The 19513-nt window shown below is 38.4% G+C and overlaps 1 protein-coding gene across 1 annotated transcript; it reads left to right on the forward strand.

Moving 5' to 3' along the window:
- The first annotated feature begins 3724 nt into the window (after window positions 1-3724).
- On the forward strand, window positions 3725-19351 carry cbsb (cystathionine beta-synthase b). The gene is made up of 15 exons (XM_012875066.3): window positions 3725-3802; window positions 7248-7586; window positions 9154-9260; window positions 12636-12770; window positions 12859-12938; window positions 13018-13222; window positions 14768-14859; window positions 14989-15105; window positions 15195-15279; window positions 15381-15486; window positions 17008-17079; window positions 17162-17296; window positions 17545-17653; window positions 17737-17821; window positions 19117-19351. Exons 2-15 carry the CDS (start codon window positions 7255-7257, stop codon window positions 19227-19229), a joined length of 1773 nt encoding a protein of 590 aa, XP_012730520.2. The 5' UTR covers window positions 3725-3802; window positions 7248-7254; the 3' UTR covers window positions 19230-19351.
- The last annotated feature ends 162 nt before the right edge of the window (window positions 19352-19513 follow it).

Genomic DNA, 19513 nt, shown 5'->3' on the forward strand with positions numbered 1-19513 from the left:
CGACCCTAAATCCTCTCTGATTGTGGAAACGTCACTGGACCTCAACCAGCTTGGGTTCTGTGCATCCACCTCCCTGGCCTCTCCACTCCATGTTTTACAAATTAAATGCAAAATTATCTTTCTTCTGAAATGAGGACTTTGGGCCAATGGCATCAGTCCGGCTCCATTTCTCCTTACCCTGGTTCCACAGTAACCAAACACGGTGAACGTAACAGCTGGAGGCCAAGTCCTGGATATGTTTGTGTGAGGTCGTTCTTCAAAACTCGGACTGCAGCCAAAGCCCACACCTTGGGAGTCTCTTGCAAACCCTTGAATGCTTCACATCTCTCTTAAGGCTGTGGTTGTCTCTGTTACTGACCCTCCTTTTTTTTTTCCTCCCACACTTTTTCCATCCACTCAACTTTCCATTAAAACAGCTGGAAAGAGTGATGTTTGAACAGCCAGCAGCTTTTGTTGCTTACCCTCTACAGATACTTTCAATAATTGCCCACTGGACAAGTATATTTACCAGGGGTCTGCGACCTTTATAATGCAAAGAGCCATTCTGGCCCTCAGTCCAGCTAAATAAATCTGGACCGACGGCCATTTAGAGCCACAAATATCACACAACCCTTTGAAAAAACTGGGAAATCTGTTGCCATTTTATTTTGGGGAGTTTTAAAATAAATTAAAAAAAAACTTTTGCAAATAGAGGATGAGTGAATTTCCTCCAACATGTATTTGAAAATAAAGTAGAAAGAAATGTACATAGTTTCTAATCTCTTTACCCGAATAATAGACCCAAATGATAGTGCTGGTACATTTGCTGTCATTCTGTTGTGGAAATAAAGTGCAAGTATCCAATGAAATAAAAAAAAAACTTCCTAAAAACCTGCATTTGTTGTTATATCTATGGTTACAAATACTTAGTTTCTTTACAAATTTTTTGTAATTAAGTAATCAGGAGTTACTTGCGGACCCTCTGGACAAGGCCACAATATTCCTCATTAAATGTTTTTTTGGTCTTCTGTAATATTCTAATCCTCATAATTAGCAGATATATTTACCTGAGACATTTCCTTTTGTGTTTAATGAATCTAATTAGTGAAATAAATAGCTTTTCAATCATCCTAGTTTGTTGAGCTGTGCTTGTGAACTGCCAGGAAAACAACCCTTAACTTTCTGCTGAGTCAGCTTTAACAGCGGCGTTGTTTGCAGTGGCACCGTTTCAGTTTGGTCTTTTCTCACAACTTTATTTGCATTCAGTCGGACAATCTTCTCCAAGAGCTAAGAGGCAGTGATGACAGGAAATCTAAACTACTTCACAAACATGAGGCCCCTTGGTGTGATAGATTAATCACCCACTCATCCAAAACTGAGTGACTCTGGACTCTAACGAGCTTAGGCTTGATCTTCCTTGATTAACTCAAGTGTTTTTTTGTAGCAGAGAACTGCTCAGTCCTGGTATCGCTTTAATAATTTTGATCTGATCTGTTTCATTTTAACCAGTCACATTTAGATCAGAGCACAGATTAGATTCATATAGTATAACAACCATGGGTATTTATACAAAAATGTATGATGTCATAGGGCGTTCTTTTATTTCTAACAGAAAAGCAATGATTATTCCTTCTGTTGCTGAAATGACGTAACATATTATTTCAGTGGTACTATCTGTAATATTAATGAACTGTTGTTAATTTTTGCCTTTCTGCCCCTTGTACATGTTGCCCACCTGCTTGGGTTGTTTTTGGTTGCTGACTCCTCCATAAACCTTTGCATGCTTGTAGCTTGCCAATGAAAATGGTGCAAAGCGCTTTTGAAGCTGTGACCCTTTGAAACCGTGGTGTACCTTCACCCTGCCATCCAGCCCATGGCTAGCCACAATAAACCCCAATAACTGAGGTAACATCCTTTCAGCAACTAAAGACTCTGTATATTTGTTAATCACTGCAGCGCTTTTCTAAAGAGGCGCTTTTAGTTTTAACTCTTTGTACGGCTAAATCCAGGTAATCTTGCTATGAGATGTTTGACTGTCCCTAGATCAGGAAAACTGATCAGAAGACCAGAGTTTTAGTTTTTTGGTTGCAGGAGCAGCTTCACATGTATTCCCCCAGAAATACAACGGCTTCATAATTTTATATGGACTTTGATCTATAGCACCTCACCCCGTGGGTTCTCATTATGTTGTATTCTCTCTCTCTCTCTTTCTTTCTTGGTCACAGACAATGTTCTTTTTACTACAAAAAAAAAAAATTCTATTTCTTAACCTGGCCTACATCCTGGAAATCTTTTGAATTTTAATTCCAGTGTTAAAGATCACAGTTTTTCTTTCTTTGTCTTTCTCTCTTTAATAAAATATTTTTTTATCAGATATATGGATATTGGAATTTTGGGGGCTATTATCAGTGTCAAAACTAGGCAGCAACATTTGCTGTTGTTGTTGTTGTTGTTGTTGTGCAAAATCATTGTTAAATGAAATTGCTCCAGCTGAGTCTCTTGGAAACAAAAATAGTGCTTACCTGATAAAAAAGAAAAATATCAACATAAATATCCATTTTTATTTTCACAAATACCATTATTGGCTTCGTCCTTGCCATATGTATAACAAATATTCAAGACGTTTCTGGATTTCAATCACTTAAATGCCAGTTTTAGTGATTAAATCATTTTGTTTACAGTACATATAAAATAGCATTTTTTTTTTTAAATAAAAATGAAAGCTTGTAATTTTTAAAGGGAGTTGAACAGCAATAGATGCTCACTTATTGTATATTTGTTTGGGAGTACAATAGAATAGAAATGTAACAGAAATATAATTTATTATCCCTCAGGCGCTCCAGAAGGATAAAAAAAGATAAATAATAATAATAATAATAAATAATAATAATTAAAAAGGTAAAAATAAGAGACTGTGGTAAGGGGAAATTTAAAACATAATAAAATATACTGCACAGTTATTAGTTACTGAAATAGGAACAAATAAATAATGAAGTTTGCAAAATTGGGTGATTTACAAAAGAATTGCAAAAAATAAATTGCACAAAAATAGTAAACTGCACACAAAATGTCAAGGAGACACATGTTGTACACCTTTTTAGCTTGAAAACGTGTAAAAAAATTTGAAGAAAAATAATAAAAAATTAGGATTCAGGCCAAAATACTGAGCAACCCCAGAGAGCCGATGGCCTTGAACTTGGCAAAGTTGATGGATTTGTTTGTTGCTTGGAAAATAAGACGTATAGAAATTAATGTTTCTAGATAATAAGTAAACCTGAGACAGAATGTTTTTCTTAATTCATTGAAAAAAAAAGTTAGGACTTTGAACAAAAACAAGAATATTATATTTATATATTATAGGAATTTATATTTTAAATATGGGATTTCTTATAAGTGGCATGCCATTGTTTGATATATTGTCCAGTAAAACCAATGTCGACTCAAATAGAGGCATAAATTCAGAAGGATTTCAAATCTTTTTAATCAAAACAGTTGTTTACAAAGTTTGCTTTATGGTACAACAAGGGGGGGAACGGGGTAGCCCCCACGCATCTGAGCTGTAAATACATTTTCACCTCAGTTTATCCCTGTAGGCCAAAACAAATCAGCATGCATAATGCACCAATGTGCACTAAAATGGTGCTCATTAATGAAGCGTGTAAAGTGTTTAAATGCAGAAGTCTTGCATCCCCCCCGTCAGCGCATCTCAGTGGTTCGGTCCCCTGCATACAGTCCCCAAACCCCCCACTCATTCTGGGTCTGGGAACGAGTCTCTTTTGTGTGGAGCAGCCTTTGGTGGAGTGTCAGTGGTGCCCAGCCTCCTGTGAGTATCCCCTTTCACAACTTCACTGCAAAACAAGTGCTGCAGCAGAATTACCTCAGGCTTTATTTAAAACTCTTGTTTATTGTCTCTTGTAATTAGATGTTTTAACACCTGTGAGGTTTGACATAAAGGACAACTTTCTCGTCTTGTGCATCCAAACTTGGGGAAACCTTCTCCTTCTTTCTGCTTGGGATCAAATGCCAGACGTCTGTGTTTGATCCATCTCATGTGACCAAATTAAAGACGCAGCTTCACATGCAGAAATAATTCTGATTTGCAGACAGCAACAGATTGCTTGGTCTTCCCTTGGAATTTAAAGTATTTTCTTGGGAAAGAAATGAATACTTCTTCCACTGTGACTGAAGTGCTGTCTTTGTTTTTATTTAGCTGAACCTACAAAGAGGGGGTTTCTAAAACCCATTGCAGGAAATGAAATAAATGTAATTGTGCAAACCTTTCTATAAATCACTATTAATTATAGCCAATTATTAAAGCAGATGCACAACACATAACTTTTTTTGAAAAACATTTTAATAATTACTTTTCTGAGAACTGCATATGATTGAAATTGTTCTTCTTCTTTTTTTTACTTTTCGTTAATTAGGATGTTATTAACAAAATGCCCAAATACTTTCTGTGTCAGGAATGTGTCTTTTGTAAATCCATTAATCAACAAGAAGGCATTCCTCTGTCAGTGGTATGCCGAAAAAAAAAAACTTTCTCAGCAGAACAAGAACTTAAAGTCTATATATAAAGGCCACACCTGTTCTGCCGATCCTTTTTGTTTTTGGCAACATGGCACATTTTTCCATAGAGCTGTCTTGACGTTCTACCAATCATAGACCACCTTTATGTGAGCTTTGAAGCAACGCGGAACCAGAACCACCGAGAGTTGGTGCAAATATTCTGAATGTATTTGAAAACCAGGATGAAATCAGCTACATTTCATGTTCTCCACATATGCAAGACATGGGTGGGATCCAGGCAGGTCTGCTGAAAACGTTCATATAAACCTACAGGGGCAGTTTTTCTTATTATATGGCTTTCTGCCCAGGGCAGCAAAAGAAAGAGGGGTTCCACGCTGTAAATAAACAACCAAATAAACGAACAGAAGAACTTCAAGGGTTAACCATCATTGGCCACGCAGCTTGTTTATAGGTCCAATCAGAGGAGGCAAAAAATAATGCTATACACCACCGGTGGCTGATGATGCTGCGCTCCAATCAAATTTTTAACATTTTAAAAATTAGGTCAGTATCTTTTAGTTCTTAAGGTTTCAGATGGAAATAATTTCTACATCTTGTGCAGAATGTGCTTCGTCACGGGACTGAAAACGTGTGACCCAGATGGGCCCTGTGATTATCACATGTAGGAAAACAAATGATGGCAGCAGCAGATTATACTTTTATTTAATACTCCAATGAGAGGAGCTTATCTTCTTTGAAAACACACACATCCCAATCTGGAGTTATAAATTGGATTAAAAGCGTCTCCGTTGCAGCAAACTTAAAAGATCCCAAATGTAGCTCCTATCATTCAACCTGAAGCACTTTACATGTATCTGTGGTCGGTTGTTTCAGAGAGATTTATTCTGGGAAGGATAAATCTCTCTGAATATTTTTGATCTTATGTAATTTCAACAAATCTGATAATAATGGCATTTAATTCAGTAAATCTCTAAAATTGACCCAAGCTAAATTTAACATAGTTGCACACAATTTTTGCCCTTCTGCAACATTCGGTTTCAATAATTTTGAGCTACTGTCCCTTTCCTGATCTTTGACCCACATACATGATACCTTTTATTGTATAAAGGTTTAAAATGACGTAATTTTCTTTGAAAGTGTTGCTACCTGGCCTAGTTTTACCACTCTGCGGTAATTTTCACGGAGGTGCTGACAGGAGCCGTAGAGACTGCGGAACATGTTTCATCGTGACGTTCTTTCAGGGATGAAAAACACGACACAAGCACATTAAATTAATTAAATAAATCACTGGTAAATTAATTTAAACCAAACAAGCCAGTGCACTACAGCTGAGCTACATAACTCCAGCAGGATTTCATTTCTCGGAGATCATCCATGATGATATGAGAACTCTTTTTTTAGTGGTTGGGTCAAGTTATTCCTTGTCAAACAGTTCTGGTTGCTGTTTTTACGTCGTAATCACAACAGGAACTACCCAACTGACTCAGATCTAAAGTTTAAATGACCCATTTCCTAAAATCCCGCATTTCTCCCTTTAACGACGGCAGCTCGAAGTGTTTTGTGGCACGTCTGAAAGGTGAAGCCACCCCATTCTTCTTGGCCACCTTTAATCACAGCAACGTTTAACATAAACCTGATGAAATTAAAGTAACTTTGAGTTAAGAAAGGCAGGAAAATGTCACACACGACTGGATTTGATTGGATTAATCCCAAGAGTGATCAAGTATGGTTCTGTTGTTGTTTTTCTTGTCGTTTGTTTTTGTACTCTGGTGGTTTCAGTCATCACAAAACAGGTTATTTAAGTACAGTTTCTTATCTCGTTTTGATTAAGAGAAATGTTTATAGCTGGGTTAATAAGAACACAATGAAAGATTATTCATAATTATTTGCACGAGAGCTTCATGTCACTAACTCCTGTGAGTGTCAACCACTCTGGGGGCAGTAAATGTGCTTTCATGTGGAAATGAGCGTGAAGGGGAGTTCTCAGTTCAGTTAATGCTTGAAGTTAGGAGGAACAAACGGGTCAGACTTAAAGTTGCAAAAAGGTTCAAACCGATCCGATCAAACAACACTTTCAGACAAAAATAAGGTACAGGTCTGCTTCTTACGCCTCGTACTGATTATGTCACGAAACAGCAGCTTGCACTGTGACATGTGCACATTTCTTTTTTACTGAACATTTTTAAAACTCTGATTCTGATCACAATGAAACATTTCTTAGACCAGCTGCTTGTTAATTAACTTTTTTTTTAATGCTGATTTTTTTTCATCAAACCTTTTTAGGATTAGCTTGAACTAAAGCTTTAAAGCACCACTGCTCTTATTTACAAAGGTGATTATAGCATTAAAAAAAATAAATGTTGATTTGTTTCACATAAACCTGACCTTCACTAACATTATATTAAATGTATCTCCCGAGATATGCTTCTTTATTGGAGTTATATAGATGATCATCCCTGCAGGTAGCAGAGAGCTGTAGCCTTTTATTACAGTAATTTATTACAGTAAATTACAAAGTTGTGGCTTGTAGCAAAGCAGCTAAAAAACCCTCTTGAAAACCAACAAAATGTAAGTATATTAGTGGAAAATTAAAGCGCATATCAGGAAATATAGCAACGCAGGCTGAGTGCTTCTGTAGTACATATACAATTCAGTGAAATTTAATTTTGACCATCCTGTTGCATCTTGAAGCTTCAGTGTTTAAAGTGTGATGGGGCATCTCTCTGTTCCTGCTGCAGGTAAGCCATGCCTTCTGTGTTTGGAAGCAAATGCTTGAAAGATGGTCAAGCTCCTTGCACACGGGGAGAATCCTTGATGCACGCGGAGAAAAAGTCGCCCGTCGACAGGGTTTTTGAAACTTTCCCCGCCGGGCACAAGTCGTCTGCTCTCAGAGAAGACGACTCGTGCCTCAATGATGAGGACAAATCCCACAGGAAGTGTGGAGAAAACGGCGGAAATGGGACCAACGCAGAGGAGAAGGCTGCTCAGAAAAAGTGGATCCGTCCTGATTTGCCCAGCAGGTGCACCTGGAGGCCGGGTGCTCCGATGTCAGAGTCCCCTCACAGCCAGCCACCTCGGTAAGGGCCACATGACTCAGGACAGAGCAATAAAAAACTAAAGTAGCCTCTTGACGTAAAAGTGAAGCCTATTGCTTGATTCGATTCCACTTTTATTGCTTTATAAGATGGACAGCATTGACACAAAAAGGCTTAATACAGCCATGTTCTTGACTTTTTTTACTCTATACGCTGTGCTGCTATAATAATGTGGCTTATGACTTAAAATGCATCTAGTATCAAGTATCTATTTTCAAGTCTTGCCACAGCTTCTCAATTGAGATGATAAATTCAACTGATGCATTTTTAATAGTTTCTGCCACATTATGTAAAAAACAATATAACTTATAATTTATTTTGTGGTGGTTATTGCAAAATATGGCAGTTCCTATTTTTTTTTTAAAATGAACATGTAATAATGTGGCTTATTATGCAATACATTATCTCAAACCAATCTTTGTGGTGATCCTAATTAATATACATTTAATATATATATATATATATACCTTGCCACTATGACAGCTCACATTTCTGCTGTAATGCACAGAAATGGCATTGCGGGCGCTAAGTGATTACATCTGCATCCTCATCCCAGTATTTTGCAGTATCTGATGATCAGCACATTTTCTGCATATTCTTGAAGGCACTAAACGGAATGCGTCTGCTATTCTGCTAAATGTTTGGTATTTATTGAATAGATTTAAATGTTTAGGATCCTTAACATGACAGTGATCAAACGTATATTGACTAAGATGACCACAGAGACTGGTTTGTGACAGTTAGCTGCATAATGTACCACGTTATAATTTTCTAAAAAGAGGAACCGCCACGGTGTGTAATAACCGCTACAAAACATAGTCATGTTATCATATCATTCAGCAGAAACTATTTCAAAATGCAACATTTTGTTTACAATTTTGCTGCGCTTGTTACACAATGCGCTTTTAGTGAGATTTTATTACATTTTGCAGTCCAAATGTATTAAATTACTACATAATGGGGCGTTACAGCCTCTAACAGATTTTCCTTCAGGATTGCCATGTACTTAGCTCCATCCATCCTCCTATCAGTTGTCACCAACATGTCTCTCCTCGCTGAAGAAAAGCATCCCCGCAGCATGGTGCTGCCACCACAATGTGTGAGCGTGGAGATGGTTTCTTCAGATTGATGTGCAGAGTTAGTTTTTTCTTCTTCTTGCTATTCGTAATGCTGTTTGTTCTCTAATGTTCACTGACAAACCTCTACGGCCTCCACAGAACAGCTTAATAATGGCCACGAGAGTAAAATTAGCTAAATAAGACCCCACTTTGGCTGTTTTTAATTTCAAAAACATTTCAATGAGCGTGTATCCTTTTCCTTTCACTTTCCAATTATGTGCCAAGCTTGAACGGTATGAATGCTTTTTGCAAGGCTTCGACTTTAAAATAAATCAAATCTTTTAGATAAAACAAATCTAAAGTCTTTCTTAATGTCCGTCCTCCAACAGGTCTCATTGTGTCTGACAGATGTCCTCAGATTATTGTTGCCATGATGAAAATTGTAATTTTTGACAACGCTGATAGTGTCACTCGTTCTCTGTCCACCGCAGCATCACACCGCCGAGCATCCTCCCCAACATCCTCGGACACATTGGATACACGCCTCTGGTTCGCCTGAACAAAATCCCAAAGCAGTTTGGCTTAAAGTGTGAGATTTGTGAGTATGACATGATGCACCTTTCATACGCAGAGACGTTGATACAGCGAGTGAGATCGGCTTTTCACCCCCAAGTTACTTCAAATTAATCTAAAATGATGACGAATTTGGGGGATTTTGAGTTTATCGGGAGAACGGCAGAGATGCGCCGACACTTGGTGATATTTAACTGAGAACGCTGGATCCACGTACAACCCTAAAGTTTAGCCTGCCAAAAAAGTATGCATAATCCAGACAAGTCTTCTTTATAAAATGCATATTCTAAGTAAGTTTTTGCAGATAACAGAGAGGGTAGTATAAAAGACGTCCAAATTTGATCACCTCCTTCCTAAAAATGCAGTTTAGTGTTCACAAGGATGCCTTTCAGAGAGCTATTCTGAAGTTAAAGCGATACATGAAGGTGGAGGAGATGCTTTTGGGGTTGTTTCAGGCTGCAGAGACCACAGTGACCCTTTTGGCCTTCTGCTTACCTGTAAAAACTGAGTATCATGTAGCTCATGGCCTTAAACTGGGCCGTGCGCTACTGTTGGGGTTTTGTTTAAGGAGGCAGCGGGCTCCAATGGAGGCAAAGGTGAAAATGAAAGGCTCTTTGTTCTTCGGGCCAACAGAGGAAAACACACCCACAAACATAATGTAATGTGAAACTACTCTGCTATCTCACATTTAGCAGAAAAAGTGAGGCTTTCATACAGCCTCGCAAAAGTATTCATACCATTCATAGTATGGTATGGGGATTTTATGGATAGTAGCTGAAAATTGTGAAAAAGGAAGAAATGATGCAAGTTTAAAAATGTTCTCCAAGAATAAAAACCTGCAAAGTTTGGCGGCTTTTTGTTTTCAGCTTGATTCACTCTAAAATGCCTGAATAAAATCTATAGCAACTAATTACCTTGAGAAGTTATCCATCAAGCACACAGGGGCCATTTGGTTATGAATCTCAGTATAAAGGTAATTGTTGATGCTATAAGTGGTAGAAAAACGACACAGCATGTCACCCTGAACGCACCACCTCCCACAAAGAAACATGGGGTGCAGGAAAAGAAAAGACTTGAGGCTGGGCTCAAGGTTCACCTTCCAGATGGAAAACAACCTTAAATAAACCATGGTTATGTGTTAGAATGGCCTAGTCAAAGTTCAGACTTACATCCAGGGGGAAATCTGAGGCTAGACTTCAAACCTGATGCTTACATTCTCTCTCAATCCGACCTGACTGATCCTCAGCATTTTTGCAAACAATAATGTGCAAAAAGAATTAATAAATACGACTCAAATACTATAAAAGAAGAATGCATGTCGTAATTTTCAATTTTTTATTTGAAAAATTGAAAGTAAACCATGTAGCATTTTCCTTTCACTCAACAACTATGTGCTACTTTGTACTGGTTTAACAAATATAACCCTGTATAACTTATGTGTAGTAAGAAAACTATAAAAACTGTTAATTTAAACCTCTTAAGAACCCACTTTTTGCTGCCATTGAGACGGATTAAAGGCTATCTCTTTAGTTTACCAGCAGCTGCGGATGTTTTCTCAATAATTTTTTCAAACATACGAAAGAGCGCAACAACTCAGATGGAAAAAAATCCATTATACATGCAGCTATATTTTTCTGTATGAGAGTAGAATCGAAGCTTATCTTTTCTGTCACACGCTGGAGAAACTGACATTGTAGATCACCACATTAAATGTGGAGGAGAAAAATCCAAATAATGCACCTAGTAGTCATTTATCTGAGGCATAAGCTGCTCAGGCGTTTTACTGGTGGAAACCACTCAAAAGCTCTTGAGTTTCAAGTAGACTCTCAGAATGTTGGTGTTTGTTCCCATTTTTTTTTTAAACAAAAGTAGCAGTTTTCAGACTTGCTCCTGCACTGGGACACACATTTTGAAACTTTTAGCAATTCAAGAGGGTCTCACCAGGGTCCCTGTGCGGCCTAAATATTTGTAATGAGCGCCTGGGCAACATGTACCCCTGAACACATCCCTCAACCAAAAGAAGAGCACCAGAAAAAAAGCAAAGAATGAGCAGAGGAACAATATAGGCATTATCTGTTATCCATCCTTTTACAATGCTTCTTTGACAGAACTGAAGCACTGCAGACTAATTATATGCCCATGCATGGGATGCTTCAGTGCTTCTGACCCCAAAATGTGCACATATCACGCAGGAAGTTCGCTTTTCTTTAGCGGGGACAGAGAAGCCGGTTGTAATGTGGCAAATATCAGCAATGAGCGTGATGTTTACCAAACACAGATGTCCTGCTGTCTCATCCGTTGGCTTTGGTTGATCCCAAAATGAAATTTCTGGTGAAAGAAAATTTAGTTTTCGATCCAGAATAGCAAATTGTCTTTTAAGCTCTTTATGCTTCAGTCACTGGGCCCTAAATGTAATAACGCCAAGCTTTAAACATCTTACTGAGTCCATCGTTTGAAGCAGCCAAGAGACCCATGATGACCGTGGAGGAGCTGCAGAGCTCCACGGCTCAGCTGGGAGAATCTGTTAACAAGGCAACTATGATCAGCACTGAATCAAATTAAGAAAAGAAAGCCATCATTCCATTGGACAACCCATGTAAGGGAAACAGGAAATATGAAGTAGGTGCTCTGGTCCGATGAGACAAACGTCCCATCAGAGCCTGAACACACCACCATCCCTATGTTGAAACAAGGTGGTGGCAACTTCATGCTGGGGGGTTGCTTTTGTTTAGTGGTGACGGGGAAGCAGGATGCAATGTGACAAAATGTGGCGAGATTTAAGCAGATATTTTACAAGGCTCTGCAGGTATTTCTCTCAAATGAGAAATTAATTAAATGTATATTTAAAATAATAAAAAAAAACACATACAAATAGAAAGAGGCTAAAGTAATGCCCTATATTTGTCAGACTCAAAAAAAAAAACTCGTAGCTGTTTCAATTCAAGAAATGTCCATGCTGGGAACAGAGTTTTATTAAATTAAATCTTAGAAACCCTCCCCTGTGGTGTTTATTTTGGTCGTTTATTGTCTAGCACCATTAATACACAGAGTAATTCAAAGTGCATCACAGAAAACAACATACATCAAACACACAAAACAAATCAACATAATTAAATAAACACTAGGACACTAAACATCAAGAGAGCAATATTGCAAACTAGGCTTCACATAAAAATCCATGGTTTTATGCTAGCGCTCCTCTTAACTCTCCATTCAGGTTTATTTCTACACCTCCAAAAAAAATAAACTATTTAAAGCTCATGTGTCAACACCAGTGGTATTGCATGGCTTAATGTTTTTATGTGACAGCTGTTAATTGCTGCGTATCTAACATTTCATATCAGATGAAACGACTGCACCCTGTGTTATTCCTCTTTTCCTTTTACGTCTCTTGGTTTAGTGGCCAAGTGTGAGTTCTTCAATGCAGGAGGCAGCATTAAAGACAGAATCGCTCTGCGGATGGTGGAGGACGCTGAGAGAGACGGGACCCTCAAGCCAGGGGACACAATCATTGAGCCCACCTCTGGAAACACAGGTACGTCCCCTTTAAGAGATCACCTATCCAGCTGTGGTTTTATTACTGGCATCAGTCATCATATCCCGTCTGTTTTGGCTGCCCTTAGGAATCGGCCTTGCCCTCATGGCGGCGGTAAAAGGCTACCGCTGCATCATTGCAATGCCCGAGAAGATGAGTATGGAGAAAGTAAGTGTTTCGTGCGTTAAGTTTTTGCCTACGCAGACAGTGGGTCAGTACGAGCCGCTGGTCTTTCCCTGGGTTACAGGTGGATCTGCTGAAGGCTCTCGGGGCGGAAACCGTGCGCACTCCGACATCCGCGGCCTTCGACTCGCCGGAGTCTCACATACGCACAGCCTGGAGGTTAAAGAGCGAGATTCCCAACTCGCACATCCTGGACCAGTATCGTAACGCCAGTAACCCCCTGGCTCACTACGACACAACTGCTGAAGAAATCCTGGAGCAGTGTGATGGTTAGTAGTGTTTTTATCTATTTCTATTGTTTACATGTTAATTCATGAGTAAAGCAAAAGCTCTGCTGCTTTCCAGTCCTCTAAACTACATTTACTTTCCTGGCATAATTCAACATCTAATGACTTTATTTGCCCAGTAAGCTCAACAACTTCACAGTATATGCAGATGACCTACTGATACTTTGTTCTTAAAAAGCCACGGGTTTAAGATTTAAGTACTTTTATTTTAAAATCCACCAAACATTGTCTTGCAAAAGTAGTCACACCCTTTCCAAAAAAGTAAAAAACAAAGCAACTGGACTTGTTTTCCGACCTGTTTCGGTTGTATTTGCATGTTATCTAAGCCATTACAAGGCCTTTGTTTTGGCAGTAGTATAAAGCTTGTTACTCCACATTACTCCAGACTTTTTGAATTGAGAAAGCTTCCTAGAGAGGAAGCGAAACGTCTTCAACTACGGAAAACAAGTCCAGTTGCTTTGTTTTTTTACTTTTTTTTGGAACGACCATGACCTGAATGACTGAGAATCTTCACCAGCATAGTCACACCCTTTGTAATTTTTATTGTCATTCACATTATTCATTGAACCCCCTGAGTCGGTATTTGCTGTAATCACAGCTAAAAGCACGCTGGGGTTTGTTTCTACCAGCTTTTCACATCTTTGGACTAATTTTTGCCCATTCTTCTTTGCAGAATCTCAATGAGATTGAATGAAGAATTTTTGTGAAAACCAGTTTGCAGGTCCGGCCCGAAGATTCTGAATTATATTTAGGTCTGGACTTTGACTGGGTCGTTCTAATATGCTATTGTGCTTTAGTTAAGCATCGTTATAGGAGGGTAAACCTCCACACTAGTGTCAAATCTGTTACAGCTTCATACAGCTCCATTCATCTTCTCACAAAATCTGTCCAGCTCCCCTGTCCCCACGGCATGGTGCTGCCACCGCCCTGTTTTACAATGGAGATAGTGTTCTCAGGTGTCCTTACTCCTACACACACGTAGTGTTTTGCATCAAGCCTACATTTATGCCTAGAGCACCTTCTTCATATTTCCTGTGTCCACTTACATGGATTGTAACTATCCTCAATCAGGAATAATGGATCACTTTCAACAGTACGATTTTCTTGCCCCTAATTCCACTTCTAGATTCGTGGGGTGATCGATAGATTCACCCACCTGAGCTGTGGCGCTCTGCAGCTGCTCCAGTCACCATGGGCCTTTTGGCTACTTCAAATGATTAATTGAACAGGGCTCAGTGAGATGTCCAAAGATTAGGATATTCTGAAAATGCTGCGGATCCGATGGGAGCACTCCCAGATTGATAATGTCAGAAACGGAGAGTACTACACATTATCAGTCTGGGTTGCCAGGTTAGAATAGATCACAAATGTTATATATTATTGTAAAATAAAATAAAATGCTTTGACAAGAACAAAAGTGAAAAAATAAATAAATAAAAACATTGTTTTTGCTAACAAGAATTCATTATTGCCCTTAGTTTGAAGTAATGATTAAACTTTTAGAGAAATATCTGATTTTTCTTTCAGGTAAACTGGACATGCTTGTGGCCGGAGCCGGCACAGGTGGTACGCTCACAGGCATAGCGCGAAAGCTGAAGGAGAAATGCCCCAATGTCAAGGTAAGATACACATTCAAACTTACACAAAAACCACTCGTGATTGTGTTTACGGAGGAAAGCTGCTTTCGTCTTAATTAAAAGACAATACAGGTTTATTTTTTTATGCTGCTGTTTTTCCATTGCTGGCAGATAATCGGTGTGGATCCAGAGGGCTCTGCGCTGGTACAGTCAGAGGAACACAAGAGCGCTCATTTTGAGGTTGAGGGTATTGGGTATGACTTCATACCCACAGTGCTGGATAGATCTGTGAGTGTTGGTGTGAATGCGGGAAATTTATTGTTAATAATTTGTTTAGCTAAACTCCAGCTTCATTCTTCTCTCCATCAAACCTCCAGCTCGTACACAAGTGGTACAAATCAGGGGATAAGGAAACATTCACTATGGCACGCAAACTAATAAGAGAGGAGGGCCTTCTCTGTGGTGAGCTTGAACCACTGACCAACTCAACATGTTAGTTTTCCATGCACTATTTGTGTTGCTTTGCAGTAATTGTATTTTTGCTTTATTTGCGTACTATTCAGGTGGAAGTTCTGGCTCGGCGATGGCAGCAGCAGTGAAGATGGCTCAGGAGCTGGAGGAGGGACAGCGTTGTGTGGTCATCCTGCCAGACTCTGTCCGCAACTACATGTAAGAGAATAAACGCTAGAAAACGCTCCACAAAAAGACTGTAAGAGTCTTCTAAGCTCACCTACAGTCTTTTAAATCTTTTAAACAGTGTTTTAAAACCGAAATAAACTAAATAATACCTGGATTATTAGGTTTTATGAGAAGAATATAATATTTTAACAGCTTATAAGCATACTAAAAAGAGGCCTGTCATAATTTTTTTAATAAAAAAATTAAAAACATGCCCCCAAAGATACCAAACATCAGCTTGAAAAAAAGTTCAGAAGCCTGTACATATTACACAAAATGTATATTAATGATATAAAAAACTGTATCTACCGTTTCAAAGTACTAATTGTATTATTATTACAAGGCAGATTGCAGAACTATGGTTGAATGTGTTTCTATTAGGTCGCAGGTTATTTTTACGTAGTAAAACTGCAGTAAAACAAATGCGCAAGGAGGAAAATTAAGCAAAATGTAACATAAATTAAATAGAATCAAGGTAGAAATAGGTAAGATGTGATAAAAGTTCATAAAAGCATGGTAAAAACAAAAACACTTCAGGCAACCAGGATACCAAAAAAGGAGAAATATGATCCCCTCATGTGGCTCTGGTAAGAACCTACTCAGCATTATTCATTAGTCAACTGAGAAATAACACTTAGCTAAATTTAAATATTCAGGTCTACAGGTAACAGATGCATGCACTAGTTTTACTGCACTGCTGTGGGCCGAGATCCACACGATTTTTTAGTTATGGGTGAAACAAGGTAGGTTTAGAGACCAGTTCAAAATGTTTAATTTTAAACAATGTATGTGTGTGAAATTACTCCACTATTGTTGAAAGTGTCACTGGATGCTGATATATAAAGTTGGATGTCATCAGCAAGGGAATGGAAATTGACATTATGTTTCCTAATTAGGTAAAAAAAAAAAAAAGAGAGAAAAAAACTGGGCCTAGACCAGCGTCTTGTGGAACACCGTAACTGATTCTGGTGAATGTTGAAGGCAGATCATAAAATGAAAACAAAGGTTTGCTGAAATAGAAAACCAATTGAGACAAAATTTCTGAAATATGTATCTGAGCCGGGCATTGAAAGTGTTATGAACCAGAAAGCGAAGAAATTGTGGAATGAGGGAAATAATATAACATAAGTTTAACAGCCTGCAATAAGAGACCGAGGAATGAAAAATTGTAAAAGCTTCCAATTGTTAAAGATTTATCAAAGGCTTAGAAAAAAAGTTTTCTTTGCCAGGAAGGGAATTTATCTAATGAAACCAGCAGGCATGAATCCAAGATGTAAAAAAAGAGTTCAGGAAGACGGTGGACAGTTTCTGAAAGGGGTTGGAAGCATTAAGTGGAGAAGATCTGCAGGTAAATAGGATTACACAAGATGAGAGGTTCTGTGGGCTAAACTGGACCATGATTATGAATGTGGTTCAGTATTGTCTGGTAAACGCCAGGCTTAATTTCTTTTAGTTTCTTAGCTCCAGGATAAAAAAATAAAATAAAAACTAACAGCAGGATTTTATCTCCAGGTCAAAGTTCCTGTGCGATCAGTGGATGTGTGAGAAAGGCTTCCTGGAGAGTCCAAATGATATCAAACCCTGGTAAGAGTGATATAGCCCTTATAATTCACTACATTTAGGATATAATCAGATCACTTGATGTTAACACATTTTTCTTTGGCAGGTGGTGGAACGTCACAGTCCAAAGTTTACGCCTGGCCACGCCCCTCACATTTGCACCATTCCTGGCCTGCCAAAAAGTCATAAAGATCCTGAGAGAGAAGGCTTTCGACCAGGCCCCGGTCATCAGTGAATCTGGGTATGCTCTTCAAAACCGGTTCACCTTTAGAATCGGTTCATCAGACTTAATCAAATCCTCCCTTTTTAATAAAAAAGAGGCCATTAAAATCAAGCGAGGGAACGTTTTTGCAAAAAAAAAACAAAAAAAAAAAACACAGAGATGTGTTCAAAGAAATCTCCTGTCATCAACAAATTATTTTAGTTATAGGCAATTCCTGACATGATCCGTTATTTGAGGGAGATTTGCTGTTTTATGCGACTCTGCAGTGAAATCCTGGGCATGGTGACTCTAGGAACCATCCTGTCCAGCGTGCAGGATGGAAACGTCAAACTATCCGATCCAGTCAGCATGGTGCTCTGCACGGACTTCAGACAGGTCAGTGGAGACGCCGATGGCACCACAGCACGGATGGTAAACGTGTTTTTAGCCTCTCTGAACTTCTGTGGGTTTGCTTTTAGGTGCATCTGACAGAAAGCCTGGGGAGGTTATCCTGCATCCTCAAAACACAAAACTTCGTCCTGGTGGTGCACGATCAGACCCAGTGTAAGAATGTTTTTGTTTTTTTTTGGTGTTTTTATTCCCCGTCAAATATTTATTACAGGTTTTCGCTTTTTCTTTCCTTAATATTTCCTCTTAAACTCTCAGTGGAGGAAAGAAAGATGAAGCAGAAACACAGCCTTTACACGACATTTACTGTTTCTACACTTTTCACACTGTCAAACAAAACCCTGAACAAAATACTACAATAAACCCAAAAAGCTTGTTTATTTTAAGTAATGTACTATTTTATTGGCTCAGGTTTAAATTCACCATATTGTTTTCTTTTTCTTTTTAATTAGCATTTGTAGGGGTAACTTTGTCCTTTACATTATTATTTACCCAGTTTAAGCCTTAGAAACAAATAGACATATTTAAAAGCTCAAATTCATGCCTCTGTGTCCAATGATGACATGATTATGGTTCATCTTCTACATAATCCTGCAGATATTATATTTATATTATTTCATCCAGATGTTCAATGGATAGATTTGTACTGTACATCGTTATTGCACTAGAATTGGTAAATTGTTGGAATAGATGCATTTTTATTTTGATTATTTGATATTCTGGCTGTCTTTCAATCCTTTTCAATAGATTTTAAAGTAAAACATTCTTTGTTTAAGGTCAATAAAAAATACGCTAACATAGTTTAGCCCAAAATAATGGATATCATTGGTAGATTTAGCTGTAAAGTAAAGCTTTTGTTTCACCAACATGTTTTCTCTGACTGGAAGTAATACATTTCGTGTTCGGCTTAGAGTCCCAATTTGAATTTGTTGGAGAAAATGTGGAGGAAGATAGAGATTAGGGTGATGGGAAGTGGGCCTGCCAAACTCGAAGGCTTGGCGCTGATGGATAACATTATACGAAAAGCTGGTCAGCACAGGTTTGACAGACGTAACGCCAATGAAGATGTCTCCATTGATTTCTGAGAAGGGTATCAGTGATTTTTGACACGTCACTTTGAAAAAAAAAAGATATTTAAATGAAAACAGATTTTTTTTCTCTCCTAATTGATTCTCTCATCGAATTGTTTTTTATTTTTGGACAGATGCCTGACTCATTTCCTGGCAAAAACAAACTTCTTGGTACTATCCAATACTGTCAGGAGTATGAATAATTATGGGTTTAACTGTACATCACATATTTATGTGGCCCTATAGGACATTTAATGGAGGAGTTTTAATTTCAGAAAACAGGAAATTGGATACCTTTCTCCTTTTCTCCATTTTCACAAAGATTTCTTTGGGTTTAAGCACGACTACCAGTGACACGTTCATTTCCCTGTTTCTGACCAGACGATGCGGAGGGTTCGGTTTGTCCGAGGCAGATGGCGTTCGGCGTCGTGACGGCGATCGACCTCCTGAACTTCATCACCTCCCATGAAGGGCCCGATCACTCACAGTCATAATGTTCGCCGTCACAGCAAGCCGCCGGTTCCTGTTCCTGTTCTGAACGATGATTCTCCTCCTCAGCAGGAAGCAGCAGCACATGGTTTTATTAATTAGCTTCTTTTTTTTTTTTTTTTTTTTTTATAAAGCCAGCTCAATGTAAAACAAATCTCGTGAGACATGTTGCTTTATGTTGTCACTTTGTTTTGTTTACAACATTACTGCTGTATGTATATATCTATTAAATCCTGCAGTACACAAGCAAACTAATTCAATATTTTAGTTGAATCTTACATTTATAAAC

Source organism: Fundulus heteroclitus, chromosome 7, assembly GCF_011125445.2.
Source record: "Fundulus heteroclitus isolate FHET01 chromosome 7, MU-UCD_Fhet_4.1, whole genome shotgun sequence".
NCBI classification, from domain to species: Eukaryota; Metazoa; Chordata; class Actinopteri; order Cyprinodontiformes; family Fundulidae; genus Fundulus; species Fundulus heteroclitus.